Genomic DNA, 14431 nt, shown 5'->3' on the forward strand with positions numbered 1-14431 from the left:
GTGACAGAAAAAAAAGGGGGGACGGGGGTGGCGGGGGTTAGGGAGGGGAGAGTATCGGGGCTGAGAGTGAAGAAGCCGTAACAAGCCCCTCTACCCCACAGCATGCAGTAAAAAGACTCTGAAAACAAAAATGTACTACATGTGGAGGGAAAAAGGATTTGGGGGTACTTAGCCTCCTGTCAAGTCAGAAATTCAATTAGTCACGTGCTAAATTCACTTGCTGCAGAAAACCAAAATCACATCGGGAAAATAAAGCGTTAACACCTGTTTTTGTTACTTTGAGTGAGTGCAAAGATCTTTCTGCCTTTAGTTACCTGTCTGTTGTGTAGGGGGGGGTAGTGGCTGGCTCTGCGGGGCGCTGTACTGCACCGTGCCCACTGCTCGGTACTGCTGGTTGGAGAGGGGGTACTGGCCTGGCGCACAGTAGCAGGCTGGCATCTGCGGACACACAAAGGGGGAGAGGCGCATAGGTCCGAAGAGGTGCACATTAATACCAGCGCTGTTGTGCAGCTTGAGGCTCTCGGCTTGCACGGCCTCTCTTTTGGTCAAATGTTACAATGCTCATGCAGACACAGCAAGAAAATAAGAGCCATTTATAGATGCTGCTCTAAGAAAAGGCAAGTAATGATGCTGCATCTATAGCAAAAAACAAACAAACAAAACAGTATCGCCGGTGCAGAAGTGTAGATCTAAGAACTGTATATCATTTAATAACATTTATGGGTTTAAATTTTGTTGATATGAACAAATCTAAACCCGAGCCATGACCTTTGAGCTTTACAACAAACAGAAAGCAGTTACTGCTGTTTGCTATATTCGGGCAGTATTCTAGTCTAGTCTTGTTTATTCATATAGCCCTTTATCACAAGCATGTCTCAAAGGGTTTTACATAGCATCATACACAGTACATGTCATATACATATTACGTCATACTACATATACACATCTATGTCATACAGGCTACATACTTCATATGCATCCTATACCATGTCATATAGGCTACATAGTATTTTTTCTGTCTAGTACATACCTGCTGCATGGGTTGTTGCATGTATCCCTGCTGCTGCATAACCGGCTGGTTGACAGGTTGCGGGGCAGGGGTGGAGTAGGCTGGGGCAGGTACGGGCTGACCTGGTGGAGGCACCATGTAGCCAGCCTGCTGCGGGGGGGCCTGGAGCACCACTGAAGAGGGGTACATGGCAGTATGGGCGTCCCGGCTCTCACCAGAGGCCTGCCGGCCCAGGCTCATGTGGCTGAACTGGGCTCCCAGGTTGTCTTGCTGCAGAATAACACAGGGGGAAAAAAAATAAAAAATCTTACAGGAGAAAAACAAAATTCCACGTTAAACTAAGGCCATGCAACAGGCTATTACGAATTTCCTTTTGTGACCTGTTTTGAAGCGTGGTTTACTTTAGTTACTGGGTGCTGGGGGTGGTTAAGGACTATCAGCATTTCTATTCATATAAAATCAAATTCAACATCTGCTGCCGTATTAATTATTCAAAGCTGTCTTCTACAAATTTAAAACTTTAATCAGTCATTAAGGGAATATTTATTGGGAGAAGGGAGGTCAAAAAAGAGGTTAGCAGAACACTAGATTTGCATTAATGGAGGGGAATAGGGTAGCAAAACACAACACATGAAATTTAAAATGACTCCATTAATCACTGACTGGTTAATTAAACCTGACTATGGAGACACACTTCACTCTCAGTACGACTGCATTTCATTTGCCTTGATATATAGAAAAGTAAACGCGGTTCAAAATTAGGTTCATTTAACAACTTCTAAAAAAGGTAAAAAAAAAAAAGGCTTCTAAAAAATCCGCTGGATCTGTATTTTCACACATTTACACCAATTCTGCACAACAGATACTGATGTCACATTATGTATTCAGAGGTCCAGTGGGCAGAAAACCTAAAATAGAATTTGCTCCATTCATTTTGCCGGAAAGACTTCCCCATTCCTTATTCATGAGCCGTCCAATCACTGTCTGTGTCAAATTATGCTCGAATACTCCCATATGTATGGCAAAAAGTATTACGATCTGACTTATAGCCTTGAGAACAAATCTCTACACCCTTGACAATTTCTCACACAAACAAATAACTCAAGTGATTTCAACTTAATGAGGCTGTCATGAATCATCATTCATCTTTGATCAATGATATCTGTGATAACCGAACCATCTATCATCTGTGCCATAGGAAGAAAAAAAAGGCTCGTCAATTGTTCAAGAGTAGCTGAATTTTTCATTCCTGTGGTTCTTTTTTAATTCATGGACCTTGGAGGTGCTGCAAGGTTGCAGCAGATTTTTTTTGTTTTTTTGCCCTCAGAAGTGCCATACAAATAATGCTGGCTGGAATTACTGTCTTGGGTCCCTTTCTGAGCAGTAAGGGAGTGAGGGGACGACGACAAGGAAAGCCAGCCAGATAGATGAGACAGGACAGACTGAGGAGGACTGGATAGGAGGCGTAAAGAAGAGAAGAGGCAGGTACCACAGTGTATTGTTGGTTAGGGGAGACCGAGAGGAGCTGCGGTGGGTAAGAGACCGTTGGGTACTGGACAGGCTGAGTGGAGGGCTGGAGGGGCCGGGCCGGCTGAGACAGGTCACACACACGCGCGCGCACGCACACACACACACACACACACACACACACACACAGAGCAGGAGAGAAAACAACAACAGGAGAAGAAGAAGAAGAAGAGGTCGAGGGCAATGGGTTTAGTCAGACAGGAGTAGTAACGCACACAGCAAGAAAAGGAGCTGAAAGGTTTATCCTCTATAAACAAGAGGAAAAGCCTATTAGTTTATGGGTAGAGAGAGAGAGGGAAGGGAGAGTGCCTGGGGAATAGGTCTTAACAGTAATGATGTTAATTAAGACAAAAGGCTTAGTCAATAGGTGACCATAATATGATTCTCCTCCACCAAGGTCGACTGGTAGAAATCAATTAACAGGCATTAAAATAAGGACCCCGGGGCTCCAGGTTCAAACCAAATATTTCTTATCTGCAAAGTTCTCATCAACTCCTTCCTCTTATCCCTGATGGTGTCTATCCTCTGTTATTAGGAAGGGATGTTGCTTTCCCATTGGCTCGAGAGCAGCTTCCTTCCCTTCGACCCCTGGGTTGTGCATCATCGCCGCGGGGGTCAACTCAATTTCCAGCTCTGCTATTCTTGCTAATGAAGCTCAACCCTTACGGCTCTCCCGTTTTCCAAAAAAAAAAAAAAAAAGGAGGAACTCGGGACGACAGCTTGTGACGGAAGGCCTCGGAAGATTGCCGTCGCCAACTCTAGGGGCCCGCGTGAATGCTAATGATTACCGTTTGGGCCTTTCCAATGCACCGGGGGTCGCGGTGTTTACATGACACTTGAACTCAATTCATTTACTCTTGACAAGGTGGCGACTAAGGAGAGCCGCGGGTCGCAAAGTTTTCCGCAATAAATTACACTGTGTGAATGTCAAGCATCACAGTCGGCCATGAAATGATTGGGAATGGACCTTGCCGTGTAAACAGAGGTGAAGTGAGAAAAACCTTGAGTCCTCATCAGGTGGAAAGTAGTAGCAGTAATGTTTCTACTTTCTTCTATATTTAGATTTACACTGTCCGTCAAAAGTTTGGGGACACCTGATTGACTGTATTATGTTTTTCTATTACCTTAAAGCCATCTTGATCAAAAGGCTTATGCTTAAATGCTTGAAATCTGTTTCTTAGACAAATATAAATAGGGAAGTTGATGCCTATGTATGAATTTCTTTCCAAAGCCTTTGCCTTTCCATCAAGGCAAAGGGCGGCTACTTTAAAGAATCTAAAATATAAGATAGTTTTGATTTGTTGAACACTTTTTTGGTCACTGCATCATTCCATTTGTGTTATTTCATAGTTTTGATGTCTTTACTGTTATTCTAAAATGTGGAAAATAGTAAAAATAAATGGGTTTTGATGGGCAGTGTATAATCAGTAGTTGCCTTATTTGTATATTCTTTCAGTTTGGTGACAAATATGGTGTTTCTGATTTTGATTATGATGTTTGGGGCTGTAATTCTTAGCACAAATGCGGTTAATCTGATTGCGCTGCTTTGGGTGTGTGGGCGGACCTGGGAGAGGACGTGGTTGGCTGGCTGGTGCTGGTGGGGGCCAGGTGGGGGTGGTGCTGGTGGTGGGGGGGGCAGGGGCTGCTGGGTCCTGCCCTGCTGGGGGGCCAAGTTGGGGTTGTACACCACAGCGCTGCCGTCTGGGTTCACAAAGGGCTGGCCTGGTGGGGAGAGAGGAGATGAGGGCAATTCTAAAACAGTCGTTACAATAATTCATCAAAAACGTAAAATCATCAAATGGAACAGTACCTCACTACAGTAACTGCTCAAATATTACCTTTTCAAACTACAATAAACAAGACACATTTTATCACCCATTATAAACTTACCATAACCTCCTATTATAAAGTATTACCATTTTCAATTTGATCATTTTGCCAAATTGGTACACACAAACTGATAGGACTGTGCCTTAGTTAGGTTTGTCCTGAAGCAGGTGGGAAGCAGGAACATGGAACAAAGAAAACCATTTGCATATTCATCAATCCACAGTTCTCTATAAACATTTATAATAAATGTGTACCTTTGCCTAAACTGGGAAAAGGCTGAGCATATTGTAGAGGCACATTATGTGCAGAGAATCTGTAACAACTATGTTGGGCTAGATAATGCATTTAATATATTTGCCCTCATTTTTTTTCCCCTGAGAGTTCATTTCTGAATTGCTGATGAAAAAAAAAATGCCTGATGCTCTCGTGAATTTCCTGCGCTGATTCTTTATGAATTCATTTATGCATGAATGCATTTCTCAGAGGTTCCACTGCAAAATAGGCTGGCGCTGAACACTGATCCTTTTCAAAAGGTATTTTTCTTCTTCTTCTTAAAAAAAAAAAGAGGCTTCTGCTAGACACTAGGCTCCAGTGTTTGACTTATCCATCACTTGCCTCTCCACTGGTGTTCACACTATTTGTATTCTGTGAGCATCTATGGAGTGTACATTACTAACAGACATGATCTCAAGGCAGCTCGTTGCCAGAACAGGACGGGCTAGCTCCACTGTGTAGCATTCTGCTTGTGAGAGCACTTCCCTGTGTCCAATATCAAAGATTTAGGGGTTGGAGATTTCCTACCTACAGCACACAAGCCCCCAAATAAATTACATCGCAGAGAAAAATCTATGTTTACACTTGGGCTCATTTCTGTAGAGGTGCAAAGGGCTCTTCAATTTATGTTCCATGTTCAGTCCCCATGACTGTCCAATGACCCTGAAAAATAACTCCGTTCCAGTTTTCAGCTTTCAGGTACCGAAATTAATTCCCGGGGCTTTGGTGCTATATAAGCCTTCCCATTTGTCAACTCCTGAATAAAGGTCAATAAGCACTTTCACACCCTGGTAGAAAATATTATTGTCAGCCCTTGCCTTATCAGACCCTTGCATATTTAAGACGAGCATACATTATACATCAGAGGCCAGACGCATCTCTATATTCAATTCAGTGTACAGTATGGCTTCATTAACAGTGTCTCAGCAACACTTTGGGGAATTTGTTTTGACCAACGTTGGCTGTACTGATCTTGGGAGACAGCTACAGTTTTTCAAAGTGCCTTCGAAACTTAGCTGAGGGAGGGAGAAGGAGAGAGTGGAATCTCATTTGCATGCAAGCCGCATCATTAGACATTGACTTCCATGCCAATTCAGACTGATTCTAGGAAAATAATATGCTTTCTGTTGGCTCAGTTTACTTTTTAAAAGCGCAATCAAAGCAATGAGGCAACTTCTAATTATGGTCCTCCAGAAAATACTCATGACTTAGATCTCGGAACTATAAGAGACATTAATAATGCATGATGCCTTGGCGTTCTGCTATTTTCCCGTCCCACCGATTTGGTTGAGACAGAATCCCCTATCCCCCCTGAGACTTACCACTGCTCGAGAGCTGCTGCTCTCCCGTTTCTCTACACCGAGACAAAGAAGAAGTTGGACAGGGGACTAAAGAGCTTAGCTGCGTGAGTCGTGTTAGTTTGAAGGTAAGATTTCAGATGACAGGACAAGACACGCACAGGCAAACACGGGACATTTAAGCATGGCTCATGGGCCATGGCTCAGGCTGACTTATGTGACTGTCCTCTGGTTTGGGGGTACCAACCTGTGTGTGGGTTGACCAGGATACTCCCTGGTGGTATCCCTGTGGCTTCCAGTGGAAGCAAATAGTAGCTAGTGTTAGTCGTGGATGTTGGCGGCGGTGGAGGCGGTGGGGGCGGTGGCTGCAGCGCCGGGCCACTCCTGCCCACCTCATAAGACACAGAACTACTAGTGCAGACGACCGGGTAGGCCACGGGCGGCGCAGCATGGCCTGCCTGGGTTAGAGCCGGGACGGGGAGGGGCGGCTGGGAGCGAGAGAGCGAACCCGTGGAGGAACCTACGCTACTAGACGACTCTGAACCTGGGGAGGGGAAGGGAGGAGGAACAAGAAGGAATGCCTTAACCGCCACGCACAGCAAACATGTTAGGCCTTAGTAGAAAGGAAATGGGACAGTCACAAGGATGCAGTGGTGGGGTTAGGCGGCATGGCAGTGTTAGTGGTGGAAGAGGCTTGAACTCATTGGCTATTAAGAGCGGTCAATGAAAATAAGTGAATATGACATTGATATACCAGCACCCAGCCAACTACAGTTAAAAAGTACAACTTTAAGAAATGTGTACTACTTTGAGAGGTCAAATATTAAACTCCAAATGTATATAACTAATTATCTAATCTAATTACCTGTGGGAGAGATGCCGCCATAAACTGGGAAAAAGATAATGATATCACTAGTTCTACATGACATGTTAATTAATTTCTTGATTAATGTCTTCATTTAGCTTTTCACGTTTTTACATATATGCCACAACTGCTGTGGCGAGGACACCGTGACTCTCTAACATAATTGTTCATTAAATGATGGCAATCTAAAAGGAAAATATGATCGAAAAAAGGATTAGAAAGGCCTTGGTCAATGTTTTCTTTAAAGGGTGAAGAGAAATTCTTTGCCAAACTTTTCTTGACTGATAACTGCAACCATCATCATGATCATGTAACAACATATGGTTCTCAAATTTTCATTGATATAACCAATAAATTCAGACTAAAAATGAGGAGAATGTTACTATGAGGGGAAAGAGGACACACATAACAAGGTGGAGTCATGTCAGGGCTGCAAGCCGTCAATAGTGCATTGTCAAAAATAGGTAGACAGTTGTGGAGAGACAAGCGAGCGGTTGACTAATGAGCAGTACACAACTACTGGAGGTATGAAGACCTCACTCTGCTGTTGCCGGGTGGCAAAAGAAAAGTACTCCGTCAATGCCATCAACTTCAGTGGAACCGAAAATCAGATCAAATAAATCGATGGAGGCAGAAGAGATTAAAAATGCATGGCTTGCGTTTCCACTTGCCTACCTGCACGGTTTCGCAGCCACTTGTGACTATGCACAGTGAAGCACCAGCTTTAATAGTTCCTCTGGAAATTTGAGCATCAAATTCAGTGTCTCACTCCAATTCAACTATTGCCTTGCGTAACTGATACATGTTGGTGCAATGAAATGAGACTAGTGTGTGGTCTCTGATTTTGTCAAGTTTATTAGAATATGACTGTCTCGCAGGCAGGTCATGAGCTGTGACGGGTGCTGCACTACTGACTAGCCACTGGATGGATGTGTGGGTTGCTGGGTGGAGAATCAAACACTGACAGGAGTGGCAGATGATGGATGGTTATCCACAGGGCATGAAACTAACTATTTCATCAACCACCCACTCTGGCAAGTGGATTCAGAATTCCTCGAGCTGATTTAATGTCTTGGCTGTCGTAAAGTAAAATCAAGTAATTTTTAGACTGCAAAAGACTGATTGATGACAAGCCGGCAATATGCCAAAGTGGCTCGTAGAATTACTTACCAACATCAACCAAATAGGACCGGGATTTTGCTTGTGGCCAGAGTTAATTTCAAGCCCCAGTTGTGTGTGTCCTTACCGGTCTTAGAGAGCCGGCCCATGCTCTTGCTGCTGCCTGAGCTGTCTCCTCTGATGAGGACGGAGATGCCACTGAAGCTGCTGGCCTTAGTCATGGCCGGCCTCAAGTTGCGGTTGGAGCTGTCTGAGTCGGTGCTGCTCCACGGTCGAGGGTCTGAGTACTTTGGTTCATTCTCAGAGCTGCTCTGGCGGCTGTTGGCCGAGCGTCCGTCTTTTAACCTGGACAATTGTTTAGCACTGTGAGAAAATATATATTGTTCTGCCGAGTACCATTTAAAAAACGCTGGTGAGGGGGATGTGCAGTGCTGCAGATATCTGTTATGAAAAGGGATAATGTACAGTGAGCTGGTTATAATCGCAAAATAAGCCCAGACAGGATAAATCAAGACCCTCATGCGAAGCAGAGGCTCCCTGTACATTATCCCGCTTATTACACGGCTACTTAACCCAAGACATTAATCATTTGACGTAAAATATTGATTTTAAGTGATTTTATTACAAGCTTCTGCCAAAAATTAGTTCAGCAGAACTGTAACCATAGAAACATTTGTAGCTAGCATCCATGGCTAGACTGTAGTAGAACTGTAACCATAGAAACGTCTGTAGCTAGCATCCATGGCTACACTGTAGCAGAACTGTAACCATAGCAACATACACAAATCCTGTAAAATTGCTGTTCAGCCTCTAACCAGCAATCACAAGTTTTATTGGAAAAATATTCCACGTTTCTAACCTCAGTTGGCTGAGTGTTTGCCTGCAGCAACCAAGGAGCAATGTCTTTTTGCCACAAGGTGTCGCTAGTTAATTCGATTAGAAATCAGTAAAACTTCTTGACTGCGGAGGGATGATTAGATGTGAAACAGCTGTGTTTTATTTAAGAATAACAGGCTTCAGAATGCCTTCATTGATCAATGAGAATTGAGTACTCAACAAAGCTGTGTGATAAATATTGATAATGCTGTGCAAATATGTTGATATACTTATATGTCAATAGGCATATATCAATGCTGCAGATATGTTTTATGCAAATATGTTGATGAGTGACATGGTGATACTTTCATTATCAGTTTCTGTGAATATTAAGCAGGATCTTGGATTTGTATTGTTTGGCTGTTGCTGCTGATAACACCCTCAATCCCCGTGGTAATAATTATGTACCAACTTACCAATTGCTGCTATATATAATAAGCATAAAATGTCAGTCCTGGTATGGAAAAAGCTAAAAATTACCTAAATATTTGCCGCCTTTGCTGGGTGCTGTTGCAGGCGTCATCTTCCTGTATCCTGTAGACATGGAAAGAATAGATTCTATTGAAATGTTGGTTTGAAATTACAGTCTTAAATGTCATCAGCCAAATGAGTGGTTCATGTTAAACATGCTTGGGAGGCGTACCTTTTTTCAAGAGCAAAGCCATCTGGACCCTGCAGTATGAAATAAATGAAATATGACTTACTTTCCAAGCATTAGCACAAACATACACTTTACATAACATAGCAGAATAATTTTTCCTCTATGGCAAAAGCGGGGAGCGTTCTCACATCTTGAGCAAATATCCTGTCTCTGGCCCGCTGGTACTCCTCCTCTCGCTCCTCTATTGACTTGCTCCTTCTGTCATCCTTCAGCCTCATCCGCATCTGAAACACAACTTACAGTTCTTAAAAAGCCTTTTAGGATTTACCTTATTTTTCTTCGCTAGGAGCCTGTCACATTGTGGGGGACAAGCTACTGCACGGATGCTGAAAATGTAGCTTTCCTTATTAAAACATTGGTTGGCCATTGTTTTTATTGAAGAATATTAACAATACCTATGTTTTCAGAGAAGCTCAAAAGCAACTATAGACAAGAAAAATAGAGAAAATTCAAAATGTCAAAGTATCCCATTAAAACCTCTCTGACTTAGAGAATCAGTGATCTAGGTGTGTTCCCTGATCATTCCGATCACCATTTGGCTGAAAAGGCGGCACGGCATACAGCTCATCTGGCGTACAAGGCAAGTAATTCATTATTTTTCTCTGCAGCCGGCAGCAAAGGGAGATCTGGGGAGGTTGGCATCAAAAGGGGCCTCACCATGTTGTCGTCTTTGTCTGAGCTAGAGTTGTCCCTTTTGAGAATGTACCGCTTTTGGAAGTCGTCAGTCTTGTCGTCTTTGATGTGTTCTGAAAACTTCTGATCAGGTCTGCGGAGGGGAGGAGAGAGGGGAAAACAGAGCAAAATGAAAAACTTGAGCTGTCAAGAGGGCACACTGGAATAAAACCTGGGATGTTTACGCCAGCCTCCTTACAACTCATAAAACCTCCTCCCCTCCACCGCCACAACCCCCTGCAATATTGAAAAATGCAGATAATTAAGTTTTACCCAAAAAACTCATTTCGGCGGGGCCGCACAGGAAAATCTGTTTTGCCACTGCGGAAGATACGGAGTCTGTAATTTCTGCAAGCCTAAGCTGTTTGAATTAAAGCAGGTTGGGAAATTCAATTCTTGCACACGGCATGAGAGGATGGGGAGGCTGTGTGTGTGTGTTAGTGGGAGATTACTCACATTCTTGTATTGCTAGTTTTGTTGATGATTACAGATTTCCCGGTTTGATCGACGTTATGGTCTAGGCCAAAGTAGGCAGCGACTCTGTGCAGCAGCATTCTGTGGTAGGAGGTCATTGGGGGAAACTTTCTCTTCTGGCTTCTGAGAAAAAGACGAGGGAGGGAGGGAGGGAGGGGAAGACAGAGAGAAAGGGGGTGGGGGGGTCATGGACCAAATCAATAATTCAGTAGTGACTAAGAGAGGACAATTAGAAACACGTTTTTTAAACAGCGCTGCGCCAGCATAGCCTGGAGTAAAATCTCATTAACGCTCCCCGGGGCGATACGGGAACACATCATAGAAAATTATGCGCGGTTTAATAGAAATGACAAGGACAGCTTTTTCGGTCGAAAATGTAACCCAAAAACATCAGCGGAAGGGGCTCAACACTCACTCGTTATTACTGATAAAGTCGAGGATGTCCTGTTCCAGCTTCAGCAGCATCATTCTGTCCCTGGGATTGGATTTAAGCACACAGAATTACACAAGTCTTCACAGTCACTCGAGCACTCATCTCATTACCTTGGGGGTATGACAGGAACTGCAATTAGTAAATCGACTGACGAGATGTCAAGTGTTCAAAGGTAACCTTTTGGCTAGTGAGCCTTTTGCTTAATCATCAGCAAAAAAGGGAACAACAGCTGGGCAGCAGGAGCGAACAAAAGACCCCTGAAGCGGTTGCCTTGTCTACACACCTGGGGTTATTTTTCAGCGTGTTTACCAGGAACTCGTGGAGATCGATCCCAGTGGAGTCGGTGTATTCCTGACTGGAATCTGAGGAAATGAAAAAAAAAGGATTGTTCAGAGATCCTAAAATGCTCCGTGGGGTCTCATTTTCTTAAGCACGTTCTTTTTGCAGGAGCTTAACAATGCGAACTATTTTGATAAAGTGCCTACCTCGGGATAACATTTTCCTTGGCATTTTCTCTGGCTTCTCCAGCTTGTCGCCGCTCTTGTCCTTGTCTTCCTCATTCTTGGTCAGCGTTGGCAGCTCCTCTTTGTCAAATGACTGGTTGAGCTGAATCTGAATGTCATCCTATAAAGGCAACATGGGGGGAAAAACAAGTTTGACGGTGTTCTACTCTGGAACTGATTAAAAACGACTAATGTTGTTCTCACAAATCGGCAGCTAACTAACCTACTTTCTTTGGAAAATGCAAATGATTTTGAGTTAACTGCCTCTCAGTACCGTATCTGTCAGACACGCTGGACTGTAACACACACACAGATGGCCAATCTATTACCAAGAACCTCAAATATGACTCTTAAGATGGCTGCAGTGCCAGAGGGCCTCCTGCTGTCTTTGCTTGCTGGTTCTGTTATTTACCACTCTGCCTCATAACAGCGACAGCCATAGGGTGTTCTGGTGGACACAGTGTGAATTACGGCCAGAGAGAGGATAAAACAAACTTAGAATTGGATGAAATAAAACCACAGCCACAGTACCAATTGCCTGGAGAGCGACAGAAAATACTGCGACAGATTTACTTTTCTGGAGCAACTTAAGAGCTGACCCATGACTACTGCGCCTGAAATCAAAAGGGACGGCCTAAAAAGGGACTTCCTAAACCCCGTTTAAGATTTAGTCTTCTGTTAACACATTCTGTAGCTGCTTAGCGGGGCAGCATGGGAAAGCCCATATGTATCATTAGTGGCTGGTTTAAAGCTTTCTGTCCCTACTGGTCTAAACAATGCAGACCCTACAGTGGGTCTGGGACCCAGCAGATTTTCCCTTCAACCCTCTTTCTTTGGTTAAGAATTTGGAGAAAAGAAAGCCTCCTATTTTGCCTTTCAGAGTCAATACAAAAGTAGGGCAAAGTAGAACAAGCACACAACATGACGCCAAGGGACTCGGAGTAGGTTTTTTTAAAGGGGAGGAAAGCAGTCATGTTAACATTAGAATAATGGCGGACTCATTGCTGCTCCCCTGTGAAAAGCAGCTTGGGAGAGCGGCAGCTTGCTAACGGAGCTTCAGTGCCGCGGAGACGATATGAAAGCTGGGAAAAGGCTGGAGAAAAGAGGGGAAAAAACAACTCGTAGAGGGGAAATCTCATTCAGTTTTTTTTTTAAAGTGGAGTCCTTTCACTTTTTTCATTGGTTCAGTCAAACTGTCACATTGTTCTTGATTGAGGAAAGAAACCACCTGCCTGAGAGTTCTGCCCAAATAAAGACAAGATCTTGATCTTAAAAAAATGACCATGTTGAATACTAGCTTGGTCTTAATCCACCACATCTGACCACTATAACAAAATGTATAAACTTCATTTATATTAGGTCTTTCCCAAGTTGGAATCTCTTTCCACTATTTGCATCTTCACAAAATTAAATTTGATTTAATTGTAGCAAATCAAAGAGTCTACACTGCCACAGAGTGTGTGAATTCAACATAGACAATTCCACAGTCATAAATCTAGTTAGGCACAATTAGCTGAAAATAATGTTTAAATGAATAGATTTTCTGACACTTTCACTGGTTAAAAAAAATCAGTTCAGGACACTGAGGATGAGCACAGACAAATAGGGAAAGAGGAGTCTAGGGGGGCTCAGGAATTCTTGATACAACTTTTTCTTTGTTGTTTGACTGTAAGGGTATAATATATTTCAGGTGCATGAATATACACTGAAATGAGGGTGGGACACCAGCTAATGGGTGGAGGTGGTGTATTAGAAGGGGGGTAGTGCATTCATAGGAGGAGAGGGGGGGTTTACCTGGTGTTCTCGAGGCAGATCAGTGGTAATAGGGGGAGGAGAGGACTCTTCACAAACAGCCAGGCTCCGAACTAACTTTAACTTTGAGTTAGACTGGGGGAGAGTGGTGAGGGTTAAGAAGAGAGTCAGGATGGGACAGAGAGTTACAACACCACAAACCAAGCACTATGGAGGGGAAAAAAAGGAACCCATATCCCCGTGCAACGCAAGCACAAAAAACACACTGGCAACCTACTATGGATCAGGCTTCATTTTACCCCCAGAGTTCAAGACTACATCATGCACTCTGTCGTCAATGTTACATTGCTTAAGGTTAAGGTGAATAGCTAAGTCACTAAAAAATTCTGATCAAATGATGCATTGGAAGATCTGAAAGCTACGTGATTAAAAACAAGACAAAAAAAGCAGACATTTACAAAAACTTCTTTCCAAATGAAAAATCCACAAATAAAAATGAAAATAGAATGCAAGGCAAAACAAAACAATAAAATTTGAAAAATAAACCAATGAATCGGTCTGAATAAATTAGATGGGCCCTCCAAGCAAACACTAGTTACAGACATGCCTCTTGCCACTGTACCTTGGCTCGTTTTCCTGACTGTCCAAGAGTTTGCCGCTGTATGGTAGGCAATGAAACAAAATGGATCAAGATGAGACATGGGTCCAGCATTGCGCGCAAGTCCAAGTGCTCCCTTGAATGCCTTGACCCGTCAATGACGCAGAGTGAAATGAGATAAATCTAAACAGGAGTTTGCTCGAAAACCGTTTCATTTCACATCTACAAAATCAGACCGATTCAGCATTTTTGTAGACGGAAATCGCTTTAAGCTTCAAACTCGTCTGTACTGCTGCCTTAATATGCAATGTCACATAAATGAGATGGCCTTCATTAAGCGTAGAAGACACCTTGAAGCGGTTATTCCTTTACACTCCCCGTCTACACACATGCTGCCATGGTTTGTAAGCCTACAAGTGTCCGGTTCGGTTACATTACGAGGCTTGACATCCCTCACTGTAGAAAAACTTAAGTGTGCCTTAAATGCCTCTCTGAATTCTACACTTGGAGGGAATGCCGCGGGGAACGGTCACAATTCCTT

General features: G+C 43.4%; 1 protein-coding gene across 1 annotated transcript in view; it reads right to left on the minus strand.

Moving 5' to 3' along the window:
* Positions 1 to 14431, minus strand: part of LOC139921995 (R3H domain-containing protein 1-like) — a 61812-nt gene that overhangs the window by 11435 nt on the left and 35946 nt on the right. The window contains exons 5-20 of the mRNA XM_071912419.2: positions 13915 to 13950; positions 13335 to 13427; positions 11523 to 11661; positions 11321 to 11399; positions 11020 to 11079; positions 10587 to 10727; positions 10116 to 10224; positions 9587 to 9682; positions 9441 to 9469; positions 9278 to 9331; positions 8049 to 8266; positions 6185 to 6481; positions 4101 to 4258; positions 2499 to 2600; positions 1031 to 1279; positions 315 to 438 (exon numbers count right to left, since the gene is read on the minus strand). Of these exons, the coding sequence (XP_071768520.2) occupies positions 315 to 438; positions 1031 to 1279; positions 2499 to 2600; positions 4101 to 4258; positions 6185 to 6481; positions 8049 to 8266; positions 9278 to 9331; positions 9441 to 9469; positions 9587 to 9682; positions 10116 to 10224; positions 10587 to 10727; positions 11020 to 11079; positions 11321 to 11399; positions 11523 to 11661; positions 13335 to 13427; positions 13915 to 13950 (1984 nt within the window). The remainder of the gene's footprint in view (positions 1 to 314; positions 439 to 1030; positions 1280 to 2498; positions 2601 to 4100; positions 4259 to 6184; positions 6482 to 8048; positions 8267 to 9277; positions 9332 to 9440; positions 9470 to 9586; positions 9683 to 10115; positions 10225 to 10586; positions 10728 to 11019; positions 11080 to 11320; positions 11400 to 11522; positions 11662 to 13334; positions 13428 to 13914; positions 13951 to 14431) is intronic.

This window comes from Centroberyx gerrardi, chromosome 10 (assembly GCF_048128805.1).
Source record: "Centroberyx gerrardi isolate f3 chromosome 10, fCenGer3.hap1.cur.20231027, whole genome shotgun sequence".
NCBI lineage: Eukaryota > Metazoa > Chordata > Actinopteri > Beryciformes > Berycidae > Centroberyx > Centroberyx gerrardi.